Here is a 26081-nt window from a genome sequence, read left to right on the forward strand (position 1 = left end):
GTGCTGGCTGCTCCTGCCGTGCTGCGAGCGGAGTTAATCTGCGGCAGTTTAAGGAGTCGTTGAGTGGGTCTGGCGGATGATGAATGTCTAAACCATTACCGGGTGAAGCTCCGTGGAGCTGTTTAAAACTGAATTCTCCCATGTAAATTTCTGCTCCATCAATCCTGATGACATGTCAAACATTGCTATTGTTTCCTGAACAAATTGGACGACATGCCCTTTCCTGCAGATTTGCCCACGAGAGCAGAACCAGCTCCTCGCTTTTGTCTCCTGCTCTGCTGGCCTTGCCCGTGGCTGGGAAGGGTGGATGTGATGGCCCTTGGTGGGACAAAACATCCCAAATATTTGTGCCTGGGGCATGCAGATGGACAGAGAGCCAGGCCATGGGTATTTTTGTGTGATATTTCTGTGTGATTTGTGTGCCGGGTGCTCATGCCATGCTGCAGCTCAGTAAATTAATCCTTTGGGTTATCCAGGCTCCCTCTTCTTGCCACTCTCCCAGAGTTTAGCTGCACAAATGTGGGATTTTTATTTTTTTTTTTTTAGAAATGGTCTGTGCTGGTGACAGCTCATAAAAGTACAGATGTGGACCTGCTTTTTCCTCCTGCCCTTTTGCAAGCTCCAGTGGGCAAATCCTGCTTTAATATTCCGGGCAGGAGAGGAGAGCTGTAAAAGCCATTTGATTGCTTCTCCAGGTGGAACCCCGAGAAACTTCCAGCCAGATGCCTTCCCTCCCCGGGCTGTGGGGATGGATGCTTGCATGCTGGGGGGGAAAACGAGTCAGTGATTGGGAAAAGCCACAGGAAAACAGCTGGCACCCTGGGATTGCTGACAGCTCGCTGGGGTTTGGGGTGCTCTGCAGGCGTGTGCTCCCTCACAGCCCTCAAAGGGAGTGTGTGTTGCCTCCCCGGGGGCTTGAGCAGCTGAGCATCCTTTTTTTTTTTACCCTTAGAGGGGAAAAAGCTTGGTAATGCAGAAACAGGTGAAGATCCCAAATTAAATATGCTGAGCGTGCGTGGTTTGGCTTTTTTTTTAGCATGTTCCCTGTCACGCTCAACTAACCTGCTCCATTGCCCAGCATTATCTCCACGATGCGCAGTTGCCAGGAAAGCCATCCAGGCAGCCTCACCTTCCACCTCCCCTGTGTAAGTCAGGGACATTAATTAGCCTGGCTGCTGAGGTGCTGGATGGGGCACAGCCAGGCTGCCCATCCTGCTGGCTCCTCAGCACAGGGGCTTTTTGCCTCACTGGCACTTTTGATGTCATCACAGCTTGTGGTCCAGCCACCCTCTCCCCAGGGCTCCCATTCCCTCCTTGCTAACCTTCTTTTAACCTTCCTCCTTCCCCATCTTTTCTTTTTTGTTTTTTTTCCCCCTCGTCAGAAGAAAATTACACTTTCCCAGTGTTGTCTGTCACTGCAATAAGCACTTAGGAGTGCAATTGTGTGGGGCCAAATGAAGGGAATTCGTTTTGCCCGTGCTTTCGGGGACTGTCAGACCCCCTGTAAATCATTATCTCATCACCAGCCCATCCAGGTGCATGGAAAATGCTTTTCTGGGCTCTGCCACTTAGGAATGAATGGAACTGAGGGATTCACAGCAGTTGTGGGCACAGAAGTAATGGATGGGAAAAATCCTGGCTGGAGATTGAGGGCTGGCAGTGCTGAGGGTGCTGGAAAAACTCAAGGATTTTGGGGAGAGAGGACCCAAAAAGGGGCTGGGGGCAGGTGTTAGGATGGGGATTAACCCCAGAATGAGTTGGCTGAAGGATGCTGGTGTGGGCAGATGGTGGGGTGACCCCCCTTCTCCCCAAGTATTTCCATATGGAAGAGTTTTCACGCTCTGCCTGGGATGGAGCACCTCCAGGAATGTCTGTGGGAATCTACAAAATTAGAGGGTTTTGGGAAAGCCTCTAATTTTGTCCCCCTGGAGTGGGTGCTGCTTGCTCTCTGGGCATCTCTCCAGGCAGATTTCCACAGATTTGTTCCATTTTACCCAGCACAATTCCAATGCCCACAGAAAGGAAATCACATTGCAGCAGTGGAGAGGAAAATCAGCAGAATCAGTAGGTCTGGAAGGCTGGATCCTCCAGAGCACCCTTCAGCTGGCACCAGGCAGCAGGAGTGCACTTCTCAGCCTGGGAAAGTGTTTTGGGGAGGAAAACTTAAATAATAATAAAGGTTTTCCTGCCTTTTGCTCTCTGTCAGCCCGTGGTGTGGCAGGGGAGCAGCACACGGGGGCAAAGCTGTGCTCAAGCTCCTGCTCTGCTGCCAAGGGTAATCAAGGCCAGGGATAAATCAGGAAGGTTTCAGGAACAGGCTGTATTCCAAGCCACTCCTGAAATACAGCCTTTTCCTGGTATCTGGACATAAAATGTGTCTTTGACCCTGCTTCCTCACAGACCTGTTGGTCTCTAAGTAATCCAGACAGGACTCAATTTAGAAAATATACTGGGGGAGAAAAAGGATATTTTGGGGATTGCATTCTGCTTTCCTCACCTAAAAATAAAATTTTCTGCTCCTTTTTCCTGCTGCCACTCATGCATATTTTATATATTCATTAGAGCAAAGGCTTTGAAACACAAATAAATCTTGCTTTGCTCATCCAGAGCTGACACAGTGAGTTGTGAACACCTTCCCCAGAAGGTGCTGGTCATTTAGCCGTGACCAGCCTGCTCCAGCTCCAGCAGCTGCCATGGAGTAGATGCATCCCACAGCATCCCAAGCCACTCCATCCGTGGGAATGCAGCAGATTGCACCCCCAGAAGGGCTGTCCTTGTGGAAACCAAGACCAAAATCGCTATTCCTTGCTTTTCCAGATCTGTATTTTAACCTGGGGGGACATTCTGGAGTGCAATAGGTTTTTATTCCTCTACTCTTGTCGTGGTTTGACACCCACAAAAGCCACTCAGTTACCTTCCCCTGCTACAGCTGGGCAGAGGAGAGAAAAATAAAATTAACAAAGGGCTTATGAGTTAAGGACTGGGAGAAAACACTCCAAGGGCAGGTACAAAATGAGTTTATTACTAACAAAATCACAGGAGGATAATAAGAAGCAAAATAAACCCTAGAAAAACACCTTTTCTTCTCTCCTTCCCACTGACAGAGCAGGGACAGGGTGTGGGGGTTTGGGTCAGTCCATCACCAAAGGTTTTCTTCTGCTTGGCTCAGGGAGAGGAGTCCTTCCTCTATGAGATCATGGGGTCCCTCCTATGGCAGGTCCAATGCAGCATTTCCATAAATACCTTCATTTATTAATTGCATTTTGTGTTTTCCAGGCAACTGACAACGATGTGGGCTCATATGGGAAAGTCAGTTATTTCTTCAGCGATGACCCTGACCGGTGAGTGGGACTGACTGGCAGGAGTTTGATCCTCCAAAATCCTCTTCTAACCCCACATTAAGGGCAATTAAAGGCACTGGTTATGTCCTACCTGTAAGATGCCCAGTGTGTGCTGTCTCCCAGAGGTGTGAGCTCAGCACATGCCTGATGCTCAGCATGTTTCTTTGCTTTGCTAAGGTGGGACCTGTGGGCACCCCTTTTCTCTGCCTGTGGGGCAGCACTGAGGGTTGCTCACTGCTCAGCTGTGTGGAGCTCTTGGAGGTGCTCTGGGACCTAACCTCCCACAGAAAAAAGTCATGAACTTCATGCTGTCAGGCTGCTCCATCTCCATCTTGTGGGAATCTACAAAATCAGAGGGTTTTGGGAAAGCTGAAAAATGCAGACCCCAGACACAGCAGAACTGTGATTAGAGCTAAGCAGCAGCCATGAGATAGGTCAGCAGAAAAATTATTTAAACTGTAGAAAAGCAAGGACAAATACAACAATGGTCTGTGTATTAACACTTGTCTAGAATAACTCCCTAAGCTATAGAAAAGTTTATCTAGCAAGATATTAGAAAGTTCTAAGCTTAATAATGGAGCTCTGTGCACTGTGTTTTAAGGCTCACAAGCAGATATTGTATTTGAAATAAGCAAGCATTGTTTAACCAAAGGTACTTGTGCTTATGGTGATTGGATAGAACTACTGTCAATGTGCTTTGGCTTTGTGTGATTGGTCAAAAAACTTATAAAGTGAGTTGTAACATTAAGTTCTTGGTCTGCTGCCTGGGATGTGAGCTGCTGGCATCTTCCCATTGTCATAACCACATAATGAGGCTGATGCTGGAAAATCAAACAGCTCAAGGCACGTTCCATCCCGTTAGTGGTCTGTAAATAGCCCCCTGCCGGTGATACACCTCTCCAGTGTGTGGTCACCAAGGCTTTTTGCCCTTCCTTTGCTGTCCCCCAGCTTCTCCCTGGACAAGGACACGGGTGTGATCGTGCTGACGGCCCGGCTGGACTTTGAGAGCACGCAGCGCTACACGCTGACCGTCATCGCGCGCGACGGCGGCGGCGAGGAGACCACGGGCCGCGTCAGGATCAATGTCCTGGACGTCAACGACAACGTGCCCACCTTCCAGAAGGAGGCCTACCTGGGTGCCCTGCGGGAGAACGAGCCCTCTGTCAGCCAGGTGGTCCGGCTCCGGGTGAGGCACTGCTGCGGCTCCGCTGCTTGGGACGGGCAGCAGGGACACAGCAGTGGGTTAGAATCACGGGCAGCAGGGACACAGCAGTGGGTTAGAACCACAGCATGGTTTGGGTTGCAGGGCAGCTTAGAGCACAAACAGTTCCAACCCCCTGCCATGGCCAGGAGCATCTTACACTGGACCAGGTAGCTCCAAGTCCCATTCAGCCTGGCCGTGGACACGTCCAGGGATGGGGCAGCCACCTCGTCTCTGTGCCAAGGCCTCACCACCCTCACAGGGGAGAAATTTTACCTGATATCTAATTTAAACCTCCCACTGTCAGTTTAAAATGATCAGTGCCTGTGATGGCTTTAACAGACACCTTCCAAAGCAGGTCCCAACAGCCAGTTCCCTTCTTGCATGAGAGAAGCAGGCAAGAGGAGAATGGTTCACAGATCCCCTCAGGGCCCCTCATGGGCACAGCTGCCTCCATCACATTTCCAGCCTGCACCTCCCATCCCCTCATCTCTCCCTGGCACAGCTCCCATGCCCATGTGCTCCCTCTGCTCACACCCTAGGCATCTGATGAGGACTCCCCTCCAAACAACCAGATCTCCTACAGCATCGTGTATGCGTCTGCCTTCCGCGAGTACTTCGACATCACGGTGTCAGAAGGGTACGGAGGTAGGTGCTGGTCCTGGCGCCCCAGGGGCACCCTGAGCCTGCCCATCCTGCTGCCCTGACCCCCCCACTGTGCATCCTTGCAGTGATCAGCGTGAACCACCCCCTGGACTACGAGCAGCTGGCCAACGGGGTCATCTACCTGACGGTGATGGCCATGGACGCCGGCAACCCGCCGCTCAACAGCACCGTGCCCGTCACCATCGAGGTGTTTGTAAGTGCATCCCCCTCGTGCTCTCCCTGCCATTGCTCCACGGCAGTGCTATTAACTCATCAATAACCCATCGAGGCTGCCCCACCCCGTGGAGGATGTGTGGACTCCTGTTACACGTGTCTCATGCCACAGCTAACCACGGTGTGGAAATCCCTCTGGAGGAGGCGTTTCTGCTGGCAGACTCCAAGCACAGCAGCGTTCCTCGGGAAGATCAGATCAGATCAGCGTGTCACTTTGAGGCACATTGTGGTTTGAGGGTGTCTGCAGGGACGTGTCAGTGATGGAGACAGTTTGGTTGATAACGTGTCAGTCTCGCAGCTGTGGGAGCTCTGCCAGGCAGCGTCACTCTGGGGAGGGGAAGGAGATAAAGCCAGCGATGCTGTAAGATGGGAATGAAGTCCCATGAGCGTGTCTCTCCTTCAGATCCCTCACTGTGCTCGAGAGAGGGGGAACAAGGCAGAGCCCAGGGAGTTAGTGGTGGTTAAATACATCCTTCCCACACTGGGCTCTCGACAGCATAAACACTTCTTTTTCAAGACCACACTTCAGTGGGTCATCTCTCCGGGTTGGGCCTGTACGCTGGCAGGGTTTAAGTAGCTGTCACTTTTCCCGCTCTCCACCAAAGGGAATTTCTCTCAGCTGGAAAAAGAAAAGAAATAAAAGCTGAAAACTAGGAAGAAAATGAGGGGGAAGTGTTTTGTGACGGCACTTGAGGAACGAGAGCTGTGAGAAGGCAGAACCAGAGCGAGTGGGGAGGGAGGCGATTTTTTTTCATCCTTTGGTTGTTGGTTTTTAATAAAGAAGTCAAACTCGCCTTGTAGATTTCCCATTAGGGGACAATACGCTTTTGTAGAGGAGCCGCCGAGTCAGAACTAATAGCGCGCGCGGCGCCAGGATCCCAGGAAATGGCACTGCTAATAAGTTTCTGCCTCACTCCCTGCCACTAACACCCTCCTCAGGGTGATGAGCCGGCGGCTCTCGGCGTGCCTGTGCCTGCAGGAGAGGGGCTGAGTGCTTGGGGTGAGCATCAGCCACTCTCAGCATCCTTGGAGACGGCCTGGAGTGGTGGGACAAGGGCAATCCACTTCACACTGGAGCAGAAGGGAGGTTTAGGCTGGATATTGGGAAGGAATTCTTGCCTGTGAGAGTGGTGAGGCCCTGGCACAGAGGAGCTGTGGCTGTCTGGTCCCTGGTAGTGTCCAAGGCCAGGCTTGGGCTGGGAGCAACCTGGGACAGTGGAAGGTGTCCCTGCCATGGCAGGGGGTGGGAGCTGAGCTTTAGTGTCCCTTCCAACCCAATGCATTCTCAGATTCTATGATACAGTGGCTGTCTGAGGGTGAGGTTGTAGGGAGGATCAGGAGAACACAGAAGCTGGTTTTGGCTGCTTGGGTGGATATTGTCCTCTGTGGCAGGGGAAGAGTGCTGGGTTCTGTCTGGCGTCGCTGCAGGCGCCTTGGGGAGCTCTGCAGTTCCTGTGGCTGAAGTGGGAAATGTCCTTCTCCAGCAGAAGGCAGGTGCAGGCCGGCTCTGGCCAGATGGAGAGCCAGCCAGAAGCAAACCCTGCCTCCTTGGGACTGGGCTTGCCGGGCCGTGGCCTTGCTGAGCACGGCCTGATGATCTCAGGAACATTAATGACACCACACAGCATCTGCTCTGGCTCCTGTCCACCCAGCTGGAGCCCCAGCTCAGCCCCATCCAGCTGCACTCAGCCTCTCCACTGCCTTTAACCTGCCCAGACCTCCTGGATGAGGAGGAGGAGGAGGAGGGATCGTGAGGACATCACCAGGACAGGCAACAAGCTCCTCATTACCCTCAGAGGAGGCGCCAGCAAAGCTGAGTGACTCAAAGGCTGATTAAAGACCACCTGCTTGTAGACACTAAAGCAGGGGTTGGCAATTTAATTGCAGCACGATGGGCATCGTTGGCACATGAAATTGCTTCAAATCTCACATTGGGTGGCAGCAGGAGCAGCTGAACCTGCAGGTCCATCCATGGTCTCCAGGTAGAAATCAGTCTCCAGGGCAGCCCCAGGGAAGTGGAGAGGTCCAAACAGTGTTTTAATGTCCTGGCCTCACCTTGAGATGCAGCCACCCAGGAGCATCCCCACACCAGGCTCTTGCAGCTGCTTGACCATTTTGCCTTTTTCCCAACCAGCCTCTCGACCTTCTCTTTGCTTCAGGATGAAAACGACAATCCCCCCACGTTCAGCAAGCCCTCCTACGTGATAACCGTCATGGAGGACATTATGGCAGGTACAGGGCACGCCCCTGCTCCTTCTCTGGGCTCCCAGGAGGGCCCTGAATGGGGTGGGTGATGCCTTTTGGGGAGGCAAAGTCTCGTAGCTGTGGGGCCTGGGGGTTTGGCCGCTTTGTGCACGTGCAGCAGAAGGGACCCCTTGTCTGGGTGGCTTGCAGGAGCAGTGTGGGGCAGTTCTGGCTCATGGCAGCCCTCATTTCTGCCTCCCCCAGGAGCCACAGTGCTGTTTCTCAATGCCACGGACATGGACCGGTCCCGGGAGTACGGGCAGGAGTCAATCATCTACTCCCTGGAGGGCTCCTCGCATTTCCGCATCAACGCTCGCTCAGGTGAGCGCTGCACCTGCTCTGCCCCTTCCTCTCCGTTCCCTCTTTCACCCCCACCTGTCACAGACATCTTCTATGGAAAATCCTTTCCTTGGGATTTTTCCTCCTGAGAAGCTGAGAGGCCTCAGGAACAAAATGTAAACAATGGTTATCTGCTGCTGTGGAATGCAACAGGTGCATCTGGGATTGGGCTCATGTGGTTGTTTCTAATTAATGGCCAATCACAGCCAGCTGTCTCAAACTCTCTGTCCGACATACAAGCCTTTGTTATCATTCTTTCCTATTCTATTCTCAGCTAGCCTTCTGATGAAATCCTTTCTTCTATTCTTTTAGTATAGTTTTAATATAATATGTATGATAAAATAATAAATCAGCCTTCTGAAACACGGAGTCAGATCCTCATCTCTTCCCTCATCCTCAGACCCCTGTGAACACGGTCACACCCACCCTTCCCTCCTCTCCCTCAGTCAGCCTGCTTAGGAGTCCCACAGTTTGAGGGATTCACCAGATTTCAGGCACCACCATTTGCTCAGTCACCCTGAGAGCTTCAGCAGAGGCACCTGTGCAAACTCAGCTCCTCAGCCTGAGGAAAGGCTTGGCTGGGAAGGTACCTGTTAATTCAAGAGCTGCCTGATCCAAAAAAGGGCCCATTTGTGGACTGTCCTGATCTTGGTTTTAACTGTTTCTCCTTTAACCTTGTCATCTCCTGTGGCTGCAGGAGAAATCACCACAACCTCGTTGCTGGACCGGGAGGCCAAGTCCGAGTACATCCTCATTGTGCGGGCAGTGGATGGAGGCGTGGGGCACCACCAGAAGACAGGCATTGCTATGGTGAGTGGGGGAAGAATTCCCATCTCCCTGAGGCGCTGGTGCCCACCTGGGGCTGTGGAGAGCTGCAGGGTTTTATTTGTGCTGTGTGAAGGGCACACAATGGTTCCTGCCCTCCGCACCACCCCTGCTGCGGCTCCCAAAATGACTGTCCAAGTGGTGCCGACCTTGAAATCAGCTTGCTTTCCTGGAAAACCACTCACTCACACAGGAGGCACTTGACTTCCCAGAGCCTGTGGATGCGGTAATGAGTCCTATTTCACCTGCAGAACTCTCCCTTTGTTCGGCTCCCTTTGTTCCTCTCCAGAAGGGGCTCACTCGGAGAGCCTGCAGCTACACGTGATTATTCCTTGGTCTGTTCACGTGGCTCCAGGGCTTCCAGCCAGTCTGGGAAGGTCCTGGTGGAGCTGCACATTGAAGCCCTGTGCTGTGTCTTGCCCTTCTCAGGCCTCAGGGAACCCCATTGTTGCCCAAGCCAACAGGAAATACCAGGACATCAAAAGCCAAGGATCCAGCCTTGATGACCTTAAAGCTCTTTTCCAGCCTTAGCTATTCCATGATTCTCTCTCTCACTGCTCATGGCATCACATTTCTTTGAGCATTTCATTCATTTGGATGCTCCTGCTCGTTTGGCTTGCAGGAAGGGTGTCCCACACAACACAGAGGGATGCAGAAACATTTGTGGCTGTGCTGAGGAATAGCCCTACAATAATTGTCCATCAGGAGGTCTGTGGCAGCAGGCTGGAAGCTCCCTATGGAACCTCCCAGAGACACGTGGTGGCCTTGGCTGGGCACCAGTATGGACTGTGGAGTGCTAAGATCTCCTCTGGGGCTCCAGATGGGATTGTGTTCTCCTAACAGCCTTGTTAAACGCAAAACAGGGGGGGTAAAGGTGCCTAAAAAATAAAAGAATATTAAAACTCGGTGAGACTAGGGCAGCAGAGTAAATTTTCTGCTGGGATATACACCTGGCACACAAAATAATAATTTTTGACCAGGAATAAAGGTCCATTCAGGGCCCCTGCAATGTCCCCAGGTGATGTAAAGCACACGAGCTGCTCGGAGTAAGATGGATCAGGAATCTTCCCCGTAGGTAAAGGAACCACCGTGGTGCTTTGGCTTGTCCCTGGAGGCTGTGTCATCCAGAGTGGCCTCTTCTGCCACGGGGTGGCACCAGCAGCTCAGCCTGGTGTGACAGCAGGACACAGAGGAGTGGGAGCACGGGGGATCCCAGGGAAAGCTCCACCAGGAGCTGCTGAGGGATGGATGCTGCCCTGGAGCTGCAGCCCTTTCCCTCAGACCCCTGCGGAGAAATGGGTGCTGTGGGGAGGTGAGAGACCCCCAGGCAGCCAGATGCATCCCACAGGCTCGCTGCTGTCACTGGGATGCCATTTGTCACAGGGAAAATGAAGACAGGTAACACTTCAGGGCACCATCCTCGCCCCTGCTCTTGTCTTCACACCTCTGTGTACTGTACCCTCTCCTGATTACTCATTTATTCTGAGTTTTTTTCTGTTGCTTTTTACCAGCCACTCGGATTTTTCCTTCCTTTCCTGCCACATTCCCACTGCATCCTCTCTCCCACTGATTTTCATCCCCCTTCCAGTGAAGGAGCTCTTTGAAGACACACCTTGTGCCCTGTTGTTGTTTTAACCATGATAAATATAAACAAAACTCTGTTCACCTATGCCAAAGGGCTGCAAATTTGCAGGATGTTGATTTTTTTTTGCAGGTTTTCCCTCCAGAGGGTGAACACAAAAACCATAGAGTAATTCAGGAAAAAGGTCTCTAAGAGGATCAGGTCCAGCCTGCACTAACCCATGTCCCCAAGTGCCTGAGGGGTGGTGGCCCTGCCACAGCCTGAAACACATGTTGGGCACATCCAGGGGACATTTCAGACCTCAGGAACCTGCAGCAGCTGTCCTTCCTTGCTCTCCCACAGGTGAACATCACGCTGCTGGACATCAATGACAACTACCCCACCTGGAAGGACGAGCCATACTTCATCAACCTGGTGGAAATGACGCCCCCCAACTCGGATGTCACCACGGTACGTGTCAGGCAGGGTGATGGGTTGGTTTGGAGACACCTCCAAACCAGTGTCACCAGTGTCACCAGTGTCACCTTCAGTCCAGCACCATCTTTAATTCCATTTAAAACCTTACTCCTGAGCCTCCTCCCCGCTGCTGACCATCCCCTGTGTTTCTTCTCCCTCCCCTGGGATATTTTTTTTTTCCTCCCTCTCCAAATTGTGTGGATTTTGGCCAAATCCTCCTTTTCTTAGCCTCGCCTGCGACCTCCTTCAAGGACCTCTCTGAGAGACTTTGATTTACAGCCTTTCAAGTCCCTCTGGCGAAATAAAGGAGGAGAAGAGGGGGAGGCTTCTATTCCATCACGCCGAGAGAAAAATGACGGGAACAAAATGGAAAATAAATGAGGGAAAAGTGAAGAGAATCCACAAAATCATATAAGGAGGAAGGCTGCGAAAGGGGACAAAAAAAAGAGGATTTTTTTTGAAGGGGGAGAAGGATCTGGCAGTGCTGCTCGTGCCAGAGCACAGTGGTTTTCTCTCCTTCAGCCCTGCTGCTCAGTGCCAGCTTGAAGTCATCTTGCCTTTGACAATCCAATTAGTTGCTGGGAAAATAATTATTTTGTCACCGATCCGATGTAAATTCAGCTGCAGGACGAGCAGCAGGAGCTGGGGAAGTTAAGAGGGCAGTGGAATTGGGGTGTTTGTTAATGTAAATGTCCCCTGTAATTAGAAAGGTCACAGGGAGAGCAATAAAGCATAAAATATCTGGCGTGGAGGAGAACTCCACCAAGGAATTATTCCTGATGTGGCAGCACAAGTTCCTCAGTGTGCCTCTTTGTCCTATTTATTTTATTTTTCCAAAGGGTCCTCGTTTTTTAGCTGGTTTTATTCCAAAGGAGGAAAAATCCAGTTTGATTGCTGCGCTTTTGTATCTTGTCATGCCATTACCTCCTGTGCTCACAGGCCAATTTTGGGGAGATTTAACACCACAGCAGAGGTCTCGAGGGTGCAAAATCCCTGCAAATGTCACGAAAACACAGAGCTGGATGGAGGATGAGTTCCTTTGTGCTGCTGGTGCAGGGACAGCAGCAAATCTCCGTGGGGAGTGAATTCCCAGCGCTCTCCTGTAATTTTGTACTGTTCCCCCACGGCAGGTGGTGGCTGTGGACCCGGACCTGGGGGAGAACGGCACGGTGGTGTACAGCATCCGGCCTCCCAACAAGTTCTACACCATCAACAGCACCACGGGCAAGATCCGCACCTCGGGAGTGCTGCTGGACAGGGAGAACCCCAACGCCCAGGAGGCGCAGCTGATGCGCAGGATCGTGGTGTCTGTCACCGACTGTAAGCCTCCATCCCACCCTGGGTGTGCTCACTGCTCAGCTGAACCTGCCTGGCTTGGTTTGGAAAGGCAGGAGTCTGCTGAGGAAGGCAGGAGCCTCCCCTGAAATGGAGAATGTAAACCCTCCCCACCCTTCCCAATTGCTATGAATTTTTAATTAAGGGGCTCTCAGGCAAAAAATATGGGAGCAGGAAATAACAGTTCTTTAACAGGGAAAAAATATAAAAGGATAAAATAAACAATGCAGTACACTAGAACAACACTGACAGAGTCAGAACCCAACCTGACACCCTGTGGGTCAGGGTGTTGGTGGCAGTCCCAGTGGAAATGTGGCTGCAGCCCTCCTGCAGTGTCAGGGGTGGTTCTGTTGGAGCAGGGGTCCTGTAGAGAAGGATGGATTCTGCCTCTGAAGATCCAGTGGGAGAAGAGGCAGCTGCTGTTCCTCTGGGGAATCCCGTGGAGAAAGCCGTGCTGGTGTCTCCAAAACCTCTGGATTATATCTGGGTAGCAATGCTTGGCTCCTCCCCCTGGGCGGAGCATCTCCCAATGGGATGTTATAGTTCTTATCAGCCATGCAGTGACATTCAATAGTCTGTTATCAGCAATGTCCCCTCCCAGGGAGGAGTGGGTGTGGTCACTCAAAGAGAGAGATAAGGCAAACTGCCCACTTGACAATCTCCCATACAGATGGTAATGGAAAACAACTTGCATTGCAATCTTCAACACTTCCCCAGCCTAATTTTGCCCTTATGGCAAAGTCTCTTCTGTTTTTGTGTTTCTGTTTCTGAGTGTTTCTGAGGTGAAAAAAATGGGGGTAGCTTTAAGCCTGCTGCTAAAACAAGCTCAGAATGTGAGTGCAGTCATTCATGTAGCAGCCCTGAGAAAGAGCCTGAGAGGCAGGAACTCTCCCTCCCCCTCAGCCCTGCTCCATTGGCATCCCAGAAAATCAATCGAGCAGGTGAGGGAAGCAGAGCTGATGGGTTTTTCTCTGGAAATATTGCCATAGGGAAACTTTTCATAGGAAGAAAGATAGATATACAAAGATAATTCTTTCTTTTCAGGACAAAGGGGGATGGTTTTAAGCTAAAAGAGGGGAGATGGAGATTAGATGTTGGGAGGAAATTCTTTACTAAGAAGGTGGTGGAACAGGCTGCCCAGAGAAGCTGTGTCTGTTCTAACCCTGAAAGTGTCCCAGGATAGATTGGAAGGGGCTTGGGGCAACCTGGGATAGTGGAAGGTGTCCCAGAGGGTTGGAATTGGATTGTCTGTAAGGTCCTTTCTGACCCAAACCATTCTGGAATTCTAATTGTCCATTGGTGGCAGATCACCTATGACAAAACAGGGCCATCCCCCCATCCTGCACTGCTGTCTGCATAGTGAGTGAGAGCTTATTTTTAGGGGAACAGGTTGGAAGCAGCTCAAGTGTTAACCTTGAGACCCCATTCCTGGTCTCCACAGGTGGGAGGCCACCCCTAAGGGCCACCAGCAGTGCCACAGTTTTTGTCAACCTGCTGGACCTGAACGACAATGACCCCACTTTCCAAAACCTGCCCTTCGTTGCTGAGATCGCCGAGGGGCTCCCCGCAGGCACCTCTGTCTTTCAGGTGAGCGTGTCCCACTGCTGCCATTCCTCACACTGGGAGCTGCTGCCATGGCTTCTGCAGGCTGGCAACACACCCTCTCCCTTCTCTGCACCTTCTCCACCTCCTCCATGCTCTCCATCTCCTTCTCTTTGCCATATTCTAGCAGTGGAACAGGGGGGATGCACAAGGTGAGCGTCTCCAGGTGAGCGTGTCCCACTGCTGCCATTCCTCACACTGGGAGCTGCTGCCATGGCTTAAGTAGGCTGGCAATGTATCCTCTCCCTTCTCTGCATCTTCTCCACCTCCTCCACGCTCTCCATCTTCTCTTTGCCATATTCTAGCAGCGGAACAGGGGGGATGCAGCAGGGGTTGTACATCTTTACTCCATGGGCTCACTCCGGGTATGGAGGATCCTCCAAGGCCATTTCATCCCTGCATCCCCAGGGCCAAAGGCACTTGGGATTTCTGTACCATGGCTTCCATGGCCAGGAGATGATGATCAGGTGCTCTCCTGTAGGAATGTGCCCCCCTGTTGATGGAGTGACAAAAGGAAACAAGCTCAGAAGTTTCTCTCCTTGGTTAAATGAAACGCCACCTCATAGGACCTGTGGGCTTCACCTCAAACTTAAGGATGGCCAATTGGACAGAAGCCAAAAAGTCCCACCTAAGCAATTTACTAGAAAAAGAAGAGAACAAAGAAACTAATTGCTTTTGTGAGGTGTTTTACCAAGGGCAAGAAGGCCTCTTGCCCCTAAATCGCTTTTTCTCTGTAAGGAGTTTTTTATTTTGCTTTTTATTAAAACCTTTTTGTTTCCAACACTGCCACAGAAGCCATCCTGCTGATTTTATGCCTTCTAAGGTAGCTGAGCTATCATAAGACCTCCAAGAGCTTGTGAGACCTGGCTCAAAGAAGCTCCTGTTTCCCTGTCCCCACCAGGTGGTGGCCATCGACCTGGACGAGGGCCCCAACGGGCAGGTGTCGTACCGCATGCAGGTGGGCATGCCCCGCATGGATTTCCTCATCAACAGCACCAGCGGGCTGGTCACCTCCACGGCCGTGCTGGACAGGGAGAGGATCCCCGAGTACCTGCTCAGGGTGGTGGCCAGCGACGCCGGCACGCCCGCCAAGAGCTCCACCAGCACCCTCACTGTCAAAGGTGGGTGCAGCGAGAGCCCGCGGTGATGGCAAACATCCCTGGGGGAAATGCAGGTTCTATAAGAGATTTAGACTCCACAATGGTGACAAACCTCACTGAGGAAATGCAGGTTCTATAGGAGACTCAGACAAACATCCCTGGAGGAAATGCAGGTTCTGCAGGAGACTCACCGAGGCCTGTGTGAAAAATGCCAATCACTTCTTTTGGTTTTTTTTTTAATTTTAAAAGTTTTACAATAATAAAATGGTTATAAAAATAGCGATATAATTAAAGTAATAATAATTTGGACAACTGGGATGAGGACAATATGAGACAATAAAAACAAAGAATTACGGACAGTCCAGGTACCTTTTCTGGGCAAAATAAGTCCGAAAAAGGCCCCATGTTAACAGAGGATTAACCCTTAAGAGCAACAGCCTATTGCATATTCATACACCTCATCCATGATGCATAAATTCCATTCAAACAAAGGATTCTGTCTGGGCAGTGTCAGCTTCTTCCTCTGAATCCTGACAGCATATTCATAGCTGAGCAAGGTGGGAAGAGGTTCGCTTCTTCTGATAAGGGAGCAATAAATTCTCTTTCTCTGAAATATTCAGGTGTCCTGCTATCTGGTGGGACTACCTCATTCCTTTCTTAAAAAAAAATATCCCATATACATAGTTCCTATTTTAACTACAAAAGTTCCCTTTTAACTACAAACCTACATTTGCTATACTATTAAAATGTTAATACAGCACTACTAATCAATACAAAAAAATATGTGTAGTAAATGTGTATTTTTATATTTATATATATATATATATATATATATATATATGTCTGCATAGAGCCATATAATATGCACTTTTCACAGCCTGGAAACAGGCTCAGGTCTGGCTTTGTGCATAGGGATGGCTCCATCCCCACAGGCTCCATGTCTGCTATCAACACACTGCAGAGATGGGGAAAACATGATGGTTTTGGCAGGGCCCCCAAATTATCTTTTTTTTTTCTCCATTCCCCCATCCCCAATGTTGCTTTTTTCTTTTGGTTCAGCATGTGATTCCCATCAGCTGCGTGCCTGGACAGCCCACGCAATCCCAGTTAAGAGCTGGAGCCTTATTGCAAGGCCTGCCTTTAATTTAGTGCCTTGCTGTTTGCTGGCTCTGTGCAAGCCTAGTGCTGAAAAAGGATAAGCATCATCTGGAAATAAACTGACCCTGCACTGTCCTCAGGCCTGAGTTTGGGAAAGAAGCTCCAGGTCTCTGCCATGCCCCAGGAAATACCGAGCTTATATTTAAGCCCCAGATTTTCCTTTGAACGGGGATGGAAACAGGCTTGGTGAAAATAGTGACTTGAATTTCAGTGATGCAATGGGTTTTTGGGCTGTGAGGAGGGTGATCTGTGTGTATCAGGGGAGACCAAATAGAGCCCACAGCCACTCTGCAGGCACCCCAGTGCCCCAATGGGAGGGAGGGTCCGGCAGAGCATCCCTGGGATGCTGAGAGGAGCCTTGGGAGCCCAGCCTGGCGTCTGCAGCAGGGGCAGCACACTCATCTCTGCTCTCCCTTTGCAGTTCTGGACGTGAATGATGAGAACCCCACCTTCTTCCCTGCTGTCTACAACGTGTCCCTGCCCGAGGACGTGGCCCGCGATTTCAAAGTGGTGCGGCTCAACTGCACGGACGCCGACATCGGGCTCAACGCCGAGCTCAGCTACTTCATCACAGGTGGGAGCCCCGTGCCACGAGGGGGGCTGGGCTCGCAGCAGGGCACAGGCTGCCCCAGACCTCGGCCAGGGTGCTCTGCACTCCGGCTCTGCCTTTGCCAGCCCCTCAATCCTTGTCCGGCATCGCCCTCTGCTGAACAGCCCCGCTCGGCTCCCGGCCACGCTGACCACCCTGCTGACCCTGGAAAAGCATCAGCATGGGCAGAACACGGCTAGGGAGCAAGGCCTAGGGGGGCTTCCATCCGTGTTTATGGTTGGAAGGCATAAATGGAATTTTGGGGCATTTTTGGGTGGGTGGGGCTGGTGGGCAGCAGTGCCCGGCTCGCCCCACGGCTGCAGCACCTGCATGCAGCAGGAGGCTGGGGAATCCCCTGGCCACGGTTTGACTTGCAAACTGCACACCGAGCCCTCAGGAGGAGGGTAAAAACAGAAGTGCCACCAGAGAGCCACTTTTCCCACAGTAGCAGCCTGCTGTTCCATGTCCCAGCCCCTCTGGCCTCTCCTCTGCAGGTGAATCGGGGTGTGCTGTCCCACAGCTCACATGCACAGTTACCCCAATTGCCTCAAAGCACTCAGGAAATGACCCAGCTTTTCCTACAGCCATTGGATTGTTCCTGTGCTGTGAGGCAAAGTGCTCTGCCAGGGACAAGGTACCAAACCATCCTTGCACAGCTGGGCTGACCCCGTGCCCAGGCCACAGAACCCAAGGAAATGGCCTCAAGTTGCACCAGGAAAGGTTCAAATTAGATTTTGGGAGAAATCACTGAAAGGGTATCCAGGCATTGGGACAGGCTGTCCAAGGAAGTAGTGGATGCTTCTGGATCCCTGGAGGTGTTAAAGATCAGGTTGGACAGGGCTTGGAGCAGCCCGGTCTAGGAGGTGTCCCTGCCCATGGTGAGGTGTTGGAACAAAATTATCTCTAAGGTCCTACCCAACCCAGCCCATTCCAAGTTTCTATTCTGCTTGTGCTTTGCTCCAGGTCCCTCTCAGCCCAACCCAGCACATTCCAAGTTTCTGTTCTGCTTGTGCTTTGCTGCAGGTGGGAACCAGGATGGCAAATTCAGTGTTGGCTTCAGGGACGGGGTGGTGAGGACGGTCGTGAGTCTGGACAGGGAGACCGTGGCATCCTACACACTGATCCTGGAGGCCATTGGTAAGGATTTCCCAGGGATCCCACTGCCACACAGCCACAGGTGGTGGCCATGCACGTGTGGAGCTCCCTTGCAGGTGTGTCAGAGGGGCAGCAACCTCTGAGGAGCTCTCCAAACCAGAGCCTGTGCCTGGTGCTAACATTGCACATGTGAATTAATGTGTCCCACTTCCATCATGACTTCTGCAGAGGGTCTATTCTCCTCTCAGATTTGCCCAGCCCCAGGTTTCACCTGGGAAGGCAGGCCCTCCATTCCTGAGAGGCTCCACACTGTCCAGGGCATCCCTGTACCCAAAAATGCCAACTCCACAGCATCGTTCCCCTCCTGCCATGCCAGCCCTTGGCTCTGGGGCTGCTGATTAACCCTGAGCCACCTGGCACGGGCAGAGGGTCCCCGTGCCAAACTCAGCTTGGCTGTCATCCCCAGAGCTTTATAATGATGTGCCTGTTCACAGATGACTTGGATGTCCCTTTGGAGAGGAGAAGTGAGTGGCCTGGACAGAAATGTTGGGGGCACAGCATTGCAGGGGCTGCAGCAGGGATGCTGCACTGCCTGGGCACACAGGACTGGATACCAAGGGGCAAAGGGTCAGCTGTGCCCCTCCCATGGGGTTCACACTGTCTGTGCTTTCCCAGATCCCACAGGCTCCCAGCTAGGTGGGTTTAGCACTCCTGCAAATCAGGCATGTTGAAAAATCCAACCCAATCCATGCTGCCCCGTGCCTCATTCTTCCTGGCAAACCCAAGAGCTGTGCTGCCATGTCCTTGTCTACTGAACATCAACCCATCCTGGTGCTCCTTGGCTGTGAGCTGAGCTGCAGCTGTGGAAAATTCACCAGGCTGCCTCCACCTCCCAAATCCCTGGCTCCAGCAGTCCCTTCACTTGGTGCATGGAGCTGCAAATCCTCTCTAATGATCAGTTGCATTTCTAGCCTCACTGGGCTCCACGGCAGAGCTTGGGGGTGGTTTGGCTTTTCCTTTTTCTTGCCGAACAGCATGGTAGTTTTGCAAAATAGAAAGGGAGGGGGGAAAAACCCTAAAAACCCATGTGAGATTTAAAAGCTGTGAAAAGATGAAATGTTTTAGTTTAGAAATCTCGATACTGTTATTTCAGCAGCCATGGGCTGAGCACCTCCTGTGCAAGGAGGAGGTGCCTGAACCTCCCTCCCTTCCTCCTTCCCCTTTGTGTCCCTGCAGACAACGGCCCCACCGGGAACCGGCGCACCGGCACCGCCACCGTGTACGTGACCGTGCTGGATGTCAACGACAACAGGCCCATCTTCCTGCAGAGCAGCTATGAAGTCAGCGTCCCCGAGGACATCCCAGCGGCCAGCAGCATCGTGCAGGCACGTGCCTCTTCCCCTGGGACCCCAGGCTGGGAGCTGGGGGTCCCCCACTCACTGTGCCCTGCTGGAAGCACAGGGCAGGGGTTTTCCCTCCCTCCCTGTTCCCTCGGGCAGGGCGAGATGTGTTCTGGCTCATCCACTCCTCTGCCAGCCCAGGCTGGGAGTGCCAGGGAGAAGGCAGCAAAGAACAAGGGGAAATTAAGGAGCTCACCCCATTTCTGCAGGGGGTGAGAGGAGAAGAGCCAAGGCCTGTGCTGGCGAGGCCACTTTGGCTACACCCCTGCTTTCTCCCTCCTCCCAGGCAGAGATCTCCATGGGGAGGGAGCAGAGTGCCTGCAAAGAGATGCTCAGAGAGGGGGGAAAACCCTCAGAGAGGGAAAGAAGCATTTGGACTTTGCTTTCATGTTTGTGGCTCTTTGAGGGAGCGGTGGGCAGAACTGAATGGCTCAGTGAGCACGGGATGAATGCGGGTATTCACAGCATCCCTTCAAACCCTGGGCTCTTCTGGAGCAGGCACCAAAGGCTCTTTGCAGAGGGCCCTGGGAAGGCTCCTGCTGCCTTCAATACCTCTGCAGGCACGGGCAAAGGGACAGCTTTGTCCCTGGCTGTGTGAGTCACCGGCAGAGAAGAAAGGAGCCTTTTGCCTCCTGCCACAAAAGGTTTGCTGGGAGCCCCGTGTCTGCTCCAGGCAGCAATCCCCAAGGGATCCTGTGGCTCCTCAGCACCTGCTGTGCCATGGCAAGGTGTACCTGGTGCTCTGGGATCAGCAATCCCGGGATGGAGGTGTGTCCCTGCACAGGAACCCTAAAACTGAGCCGGTTTGGCAAATTGGAGGAAGGGAGGGAACTCGAGTCTGACTGGCAGCAAAGTGCCTGTTCTTAGAACCTGCTTCCCAAAAGAGGGGGATGCCCTTGGAAGTCCATGGCAAAAGAGGGGAAGTAACTGGGGGAAGTTGGTTTTCCACAGAACAGCACGGAAGAGAAACAGAAATGAGCCATCACCCAGCTTCAGTTTAATTTGCACCTTCAGCGTGAACTATTTGTACAGGTCTCTCCCTTCAGTGCATCCCCACATCCCCGGGGCAGCAGGAGAGAGTTTCTGAATGTTTCCCCATCCCTTTCTCCCAGAACCAGGCAGAGCAGGGCCAGAGAGGAGAAATGGGAATGCATTGAACACAGCAACCCAGAGCTCAACCAGCATGGAGGGGGGCGACAGGGACCAGGCAGCACGTGGGGGCACGAGCATTCCTCCACCTGCTCCAGAGGGTAACTCCACTGGGAATTCCTTTCTGTGGAGCAGGCTTGCCCTGGGCTGCCTCTCTTCAGGTAGCCACGTTGCTCCCAGTCTCTTCCAGGCTGTTTGTTCAGGTGCAGCACAACTTGCACAATTGTCTTGGTTTGGAAAGGCAGGAGCCTGCTAAGGAAGGCAGGAGCCTCCCCTGAAATGGAGAATGTAAACCCTCCCCAGCCCTCTCAATTGCTATGAATTTTAAATTAAGGGGGCTCTCAGGCAAAAATATGGGAGCAGGAAATAACAGTTCTTTAATAGGGAAAAGAAAAAAATATAAAAGGATAAAATAAACAATGCAGTACACTAGAACAACACTGCCAGAGTCAGAACCCAACCTGACACCCTGTGGGTCAGGGTGTTGGTAGCAGTCCAATTGGAAATGTGGCTGCAGCCCTCCTGCAGTGTCAGGGGTGGTTCTGTTGGAGCAGGGGGGTCCTGTAGAGAAGGATGTATTCTTCCTCTGAAGATCCAGTGGAAGGAGAGGCAGCTGCTGTTCCTCTGGGGAATCCTGTGGAGTGCTGGTGTCTCAAAACCTCTGGATTATATCTGGGTAGCAATGCTTGGCTCCTCCCCCTGGGCGGAGCATCTCCCAATGGGATGTTATAGTTCTTATCAGTCATGCAGAGACATTCAATAGCTGTTATCAGCAATGTCCCCTCCCCAGGGAGGTGTGATTGTGGTCACTCAAAGAGAGAGATAAGGCAAACTGCTCACTTGACAAAGGTAATCTGCCATACAGATGGTAATGGAATACATGTTGCATTGTTTTCAACAACAATATTTTCCAAAAGAAATGAAGCAGCAGGATTTTTTTGGACTGCCCAGTGGTAGCTGTGTGTGGGTGTAGTTTGGATGCCTCCACCTTCCCTGGCAGGAAGCAGTAACCTGGAAAGCATTTGGGAACCTGGCATTGCAAAATCTCCTGCCACAGAGCCTGGAAATGAGCTGCTCCAAGGGTCTCTATTCAGGATGCTTGAGAAGGGAGCCAAAGCTTGGGAAGGAGGAGCAGGGCAGGATCACATTTTGGTGGACTCCATGATGTCCCAGTCCTGGCTGCTGGGGAAGCTTCTGGGACAGGCCAGGGTGCTCTGAGACACCATCTGACTCCTCCTGAAGCTGCTGATGGAGCTCCTCAAGGAGCCCAGGCGCTTCCAGAGCCTCAGCTGGGGCTGGCTGGCATCCACGGGGTGCTGGGGCAGCCACTCGTGGGGACCCCAGGGGGAGCAGCCCAGCGCCCGAAGGTGGCAGAGGGTGACAAGGGTCAGCAGCGTGGCCAGCACCAGGAAGATGCAGATGAGCCCCACGATGGTGGGCAGCCAGTCTGTGCCCTCAGGGAAGGTGGCACTGGGTGGCACCGGCTCCAGGAGCCCAAGGAGAGGTGGCGTGGGAGAGGTCCTGTTGTCAGAGCTCATCTTCCCTGCAAGGTGACACAGAGAGGGGATTAGCACATGGCAGATGGACAGACAGCCACCCTCTGGTTAAACCGATGGGTTCTTGTCATGCCAAGATGTCCAGGATTGTCCCAGCCATGTTTTCAGTGGCACAGGGGGGACAGGGGGTGTCCACCCCCTGCAAAGCAAAGCACCACCCTGAACTGAAGTGCAAAAGCACCTGGCAAAGAAATCCACCATTCTTTATGGCCTCTGGGAGGGGACCTTCAGGGAGCACACACACATTGCATGAAGATTTTCTGGAAGAGATAAATATCCATGTGCCACAGAAAGCCCAAAATCCTCCCCCCAGGCTGCTGAGGTTTGGTCCTCCTCTGTTCCCCAGAAATGCGGGTTTGTTGAATTGCCTGTCATTTGGGGGTTTTGTGATTATACTCCCAAAGAAATTGGACAGTTGGTTGAGCCTGTGCCCTGATAAGTCCCCATTAAGCTGTGGTATGTGCCAGCACTGTCTTTATTACTTTGCAAGGGTGAAGAGTAACACCCTCACCCTACTCATGCCAAAAATCCTCACGCCAGGCATTTTGCTGACCTGCTTTCAGGCTCAGACATGTCACAGGTGATACAAACCAGCCTCCCAAAGTGCTGGCAGTGCCAGCTCTTGCCTAACACCTGCTGGAGACTGTCCTCTTCTTTCCCCAGCAAGTCAGATCCCCCCAAGAGAATTTTGCACCTTTTTTTTTCTCACATGAACACTCCCAGCCCCAGCCAGTGGGGCTGGCATCTCTCCAGAGGGAGATGAGGGCTGGGGAAATCCTGTTTGTGCAATGCCCTGTGTGCTGGAGGTGAAGCTCTATTATTATTTATTATCCTTTCCTGTGGAGGTGTGGGAGAGCTGTCTGACTGGTAAACTGGGATTTGGACTGAGCAAATTTAGAACCAAGATCTCAGGAGGGGAAAGGGGACACAGGTGTGTGCAAGGCAGCAGCCAAACACTCACCATAAAACACTCCAAAAAGTGGAGAGAAGACACCAGTTGAATGGTTTTAATCACTAAGGGTGCATCAGCCTGCTCAGAGTGTGGGGGTCTTTGGGGAGATGGTGCTGTTTGCATGGGGCAGAGCCCGGTCTGTGCCTGGAAAATGGGAATTGCAGAATCCAATGGGTCAGGGCCAGGTCTGTGCCTGGAAAATGGGAAATGCAGAATCCAATGGGTCAGGGCCAGGTCTGTGCCTGGAAAATGGGAAATGCAAAATCCAATGGGTCAGGGCCAGGTCTGTGCCTGGAAAATGGGAATTGCAGAAACCAATGGGTCAGGGCCAGGTCTGTGCCTGGAAAATGGGAAATGCAAAATCCAATGGGGCAGGGCCAGGTCTGTGCCTGGAAAATGGGAAATGCAAAATCCAATGGGTCAGGGCCAGGTCTGTGCCTGGAAAATGGGAAATGCAAAATCCAATGGGGCAGGGCCAGGTCTGTGCCTGGAAAATGGGAATTGCAGAAACCAATGGGTCAGGGCCAGGTCTGTGCCTGGAAAACGGAAATGCAAAATCCAATGGTCAGGGCCAGGTCTCCCTGGAAAATGGGAATTGCAGAAACCAATGGGTCAGGGCCAGGTCTGTGCCTGGAAAATGGGAAATGCAAAATCCAATGGGTCAGGGCCAGGTCTGTGCCTGGCAAATGGGAAATGCAGAATCCAATGGGTCAGGGCGACGTTTGTGCCTGGAAAGTGGGAAATGCAGAAACCAAAGGGTCAGGGTTTGAGAGGGTGAATCCTTGTGTGTGTTGTAGGCAGTCCCAGGGATGGAGCTCTGCTCACCTCCTCCACACCGATGTTTTCACCTCTCTTCACCCCAAATGTATTTTTTTTGTCCATAACCAGCCCTGTTCCTTCCCCTCAGCCTTGGGAACAGAGCAGCACTCCCAAGGACCCCCTTCTCCAGGGACTGCTCCTCTGTGCTGCCAGGGCAGGGCTGCAGAGTGTCCCACTCCACAGGCAGCCTCAATCAGGGTTTCCAGGGCTACCTTCAAGCTGCCATTTACCAAAATGCATGTGGTGACCTTCCATTGTTGCTGGAGAGCCAGCCAGGAGGCGTGGGCAATTCCTTCAGGCTCTTTCATTCCTTCGGGCTGGGTTTGCTCTCCTGCTCATGGCTGCAGAGTTTGTCTTTTAAATTCACTTGACAGCGTTCCATGGAAACCCATCAGGAGGGATCACACTGGTGTTTTCCCAGGCTTTTTCTGGGAAAAACCAGAAAAAAAGCCATGCCATGGTTCTCTCCTTATACCCAGCTCAGCTGGCAGAGCTCTCATGGCATTGCCCCTTCCCAGCATCACTGTCCCACCCAGGCTCCATATTCTTCATCCTGCTGGATTAAAAGAGATTTTCCTGTTCTGGAAATCCTGCCCAGAGGTTCATCACTCCCTGGTCAGCTTCAAATGTGACACATCCCCGTGAGCATGAGGCAGATGAGGATCAGAGGGGAAAAAAAAGAAATTGCAGAAGGTAAAATGCTCCCAAGAAAGGTGGAAAGGTAGGAAAAGGGAATGATTCTCATGCCTGAGCAGCAGAGAGGGTTCTTCTGCCCAACACCCCTGGCCTGGCCCAGCTGCCTGCTTTGGCAGTTTTTCCATCTGCTCTCCCTCCCTTTCCTCAAAGTCCTGCAAAGAAAAGCCTGTTCTCAGGCACAGCTCCCATGAAAAGCAGCTCTCATTCCCTTCCCCAGCTTGCCTAGCAACACTTTTCCTGGAGCTCCCCAGCTTTTCCCAGTGCCCTGAATACTTCCACGGGCTGGCAGGAGGAGGTGATGCTGGGCAGGACCAGCCTGACCCTCCTGGTTTTGTTCCCAGGGCTGTCAGTGATGCTGCTCCCCATCAGCCCTGCTGGTAAACAGCACAGCTGCCTCCCCAGGACCTTTCCCATCTCCCATCACCGGGGCTGGGAAGGGAGCAGGGATGCCTGACCCCATTCCCACCCCAAACTTTGCATTCTCCACTCATTTTCAGTGCTTTCCCCAGGAGCAGGGATTCCTGACCCCATGCCCACTCCAAACTTTCCATGCCCACCCATTTCCAGTGCTTTCCTCAGGAGGAGGGATGCCTGACCCCATTCCCACCCCAAATTTTGCATCCCCACCCATTTCCAGCATTTTCCCCAGAAGGAGGGATGCCTGACCCCATTCCTACCCCAAATTTTGCATCCCCACCCATTTTCAGCTCTTTTCCCAGGAGCAGGGATGCCTGACCTTATGCCCACCCCAAATTATCCATCCCCACCCATTTTCAGCTCTTTCCCCAGGAGGAGGGATGCCCAACCCCATTCCCACCCCAAATTTTCCATCCTCACCCATTTTCAGCTCTTTCCCCAGAAGGAGAGATGTCTGACCCCATTTCCACCCCAAACTTTGCATCCCCATCCATTCCCAGCTCTTTCCCCAGCAGGGATGCCTGCCTCCATGCCCACCCCAAACTTTGCACCCCCACCCATTTCCAGCTCTTTTCCATGGCATTATCTCCACAGCCAGGGGTCTGTCTCAGCCCTGGGGGTGGCCTAGGGAGCTGGCAGTGGCTTTCCCGAGGGGATTTGGGCTCCGTACCTCTCAGCGGCGCTGCCTCCCGCACTCCGGTGCTTCACCGCCTCTCCCACCGCGCTCCGCGGGCTGCCAGCCCCCTCCTCCCGTTGGGGAGGGTGGGACAGAGGTGGCAGCCGGCTGGGGACAGCCTGAGCCAGCCGAGCCAGGGCGCTGCAGTGCCCCGGAGCTGTGTCCTGCTGGGGTCGAGCCCCTCGGGATGCATCTCCTCGGGATTTGTCCCTGTAGGATGAGTGAATGGTGCAGTAGTCGGCTGAGCCTCCTCTCCTCATGCCTGCCCCTCATTTTCCCAGAAAATCGACCTTTTTTCCCCATTGTTTTATTGCCCCTCCTCATCCTTTTGTGTCATCTTTCCCCCAGGGCTGTGACAGGCTGGCTGTGCCTGCAGCAGAAGGATAAAGCAGGCTGGAGCTCAGCTTGGCTGCACCAGGTGCTTTCCACCTGCAGCACAAAGAGCTTTTCTCCCACTGCCTGCCCTGCTGTGCCAAGTTTGGGGCAGTTTCTTAAAGTGCCACCTTTCCTTTGGGACCTCAGCAGGTCAAAGCAGCAGCAGCCAAGCTTTCCTCAGGCTGCATCCCACCCCACCCCATCCCATCCCACCCCATCCCATACCATCCCACCCCACCCCATCCCATCCCATGGTTTTTCATGTGTGTGAAAAACGCCAATCACTTGTTTTTAA

At 52.5% G+C, this 26081-nt stretch overlaps 2 protein-coding genes across 3 annotated transcripts in view; one reads left to right on the forward strand and one right to left on the reverse strand.

The window, feature by feature from the left end:
• Positions 1-26081, forward strand: part of CDH23 (cadherin related 23) — a 209158-nt gene that overhangs the window by 132976 nt on the left and 50101 nt on the right. Inside the window, exons 14-27 of the mRNA XM_064716315.1 lie at positions 3277-3341; positions 4290-4527; positions 5085-5190; positions 5274-5401; positions 7581-7653; positions 7870-7986; positions 8702-8814; positions 10754-10861; positions 11998-12187; positions 13644-13789; positions 14706-14925; positions 16484-16636; positions 17675-17788; positions 18983-19131. Coding sequence (XP_064572385.1) covers positions 3277-3341; positions 4290-4527; positions 5085-5190; positions 5274-5401; positions 7581-7653; positions 7870-7986; positions 8702-8814; positions 10754-10861; positions 11998-12187; positions 13644-13789; positions 14706-14925; positions 16484-16636; positions 17675-17788; positions 18983-19131 — 1920 coding nt within the window. The remainder of the gene's footprint in view (positions 1-3276; positions 3342-4289; positions 4528-5084; positions 5191-5273; positions 5402-7580; positions 7654-7869; positions 7987-8701; positions 8815-10753; positions 10862-11997; positions 12188-13643; positions 13790-14705; positions 14926-16483; positions 16637-17674; positions 17789-18982; positions 19132-26081) is intronic.
• Positions 20124-25653, reverse strand: C6H10orf105 (chromosome 6 C10orf105 homolog). 2 transcript variants are annotated; one of them, XM_064716734.1, is made up of 2 exons: positions 25406-25653; positions 20124-21838 (listed from the first exon to the last, which is right to left on the reverse strand). In XM_064716734.1, exon 2 carries the CDS (start codon positions 21831-21833, stop codon positions 21438-21440), a length of 396 nt encoding a protein of 131 aa, XP_064572804.1. In that variant the 5' UTR covers positions 21834-21838; positions 25406-25653; the 3' UTR covers positions 20124-21437. The 2 variants fall into 2 exon arrangements, with proteins under 2 accessions (XP_064572804.1, XP_064572805.1); XM_064716735.1 differs by lacking the exon at positions 25406-25653 and adding an exon at positions 22813-23122 and having other exon boundaries at positions 20955-21838.

This window comes from Zonotrichia leucophrys, chromosome 6 (genome assembly GCF_028769735.1).
Source record: "Zonotrichia leucophrys gambelii isolate GWCS_2022_RI chromosome 6, RI_Zleu_2.0, whole genome shotgun sequence".
Lineage (NCBI taxonomy): Eukaryota > Metazoa > Chordata > Aves > Passeriformes > Passerellidae > Zonotrichia > Zonotrichia leucophrys.

What these genes read in the sequence shown, in the direction of transcription:
- C6H10orf105 (XM_064716734.1), bottom strand. Translation starts at nt 21,833, where the DNA reads ATGAGCTCTGACAACAGGACCTCTCCCACGCCACCTCTCCTTGGGCTC.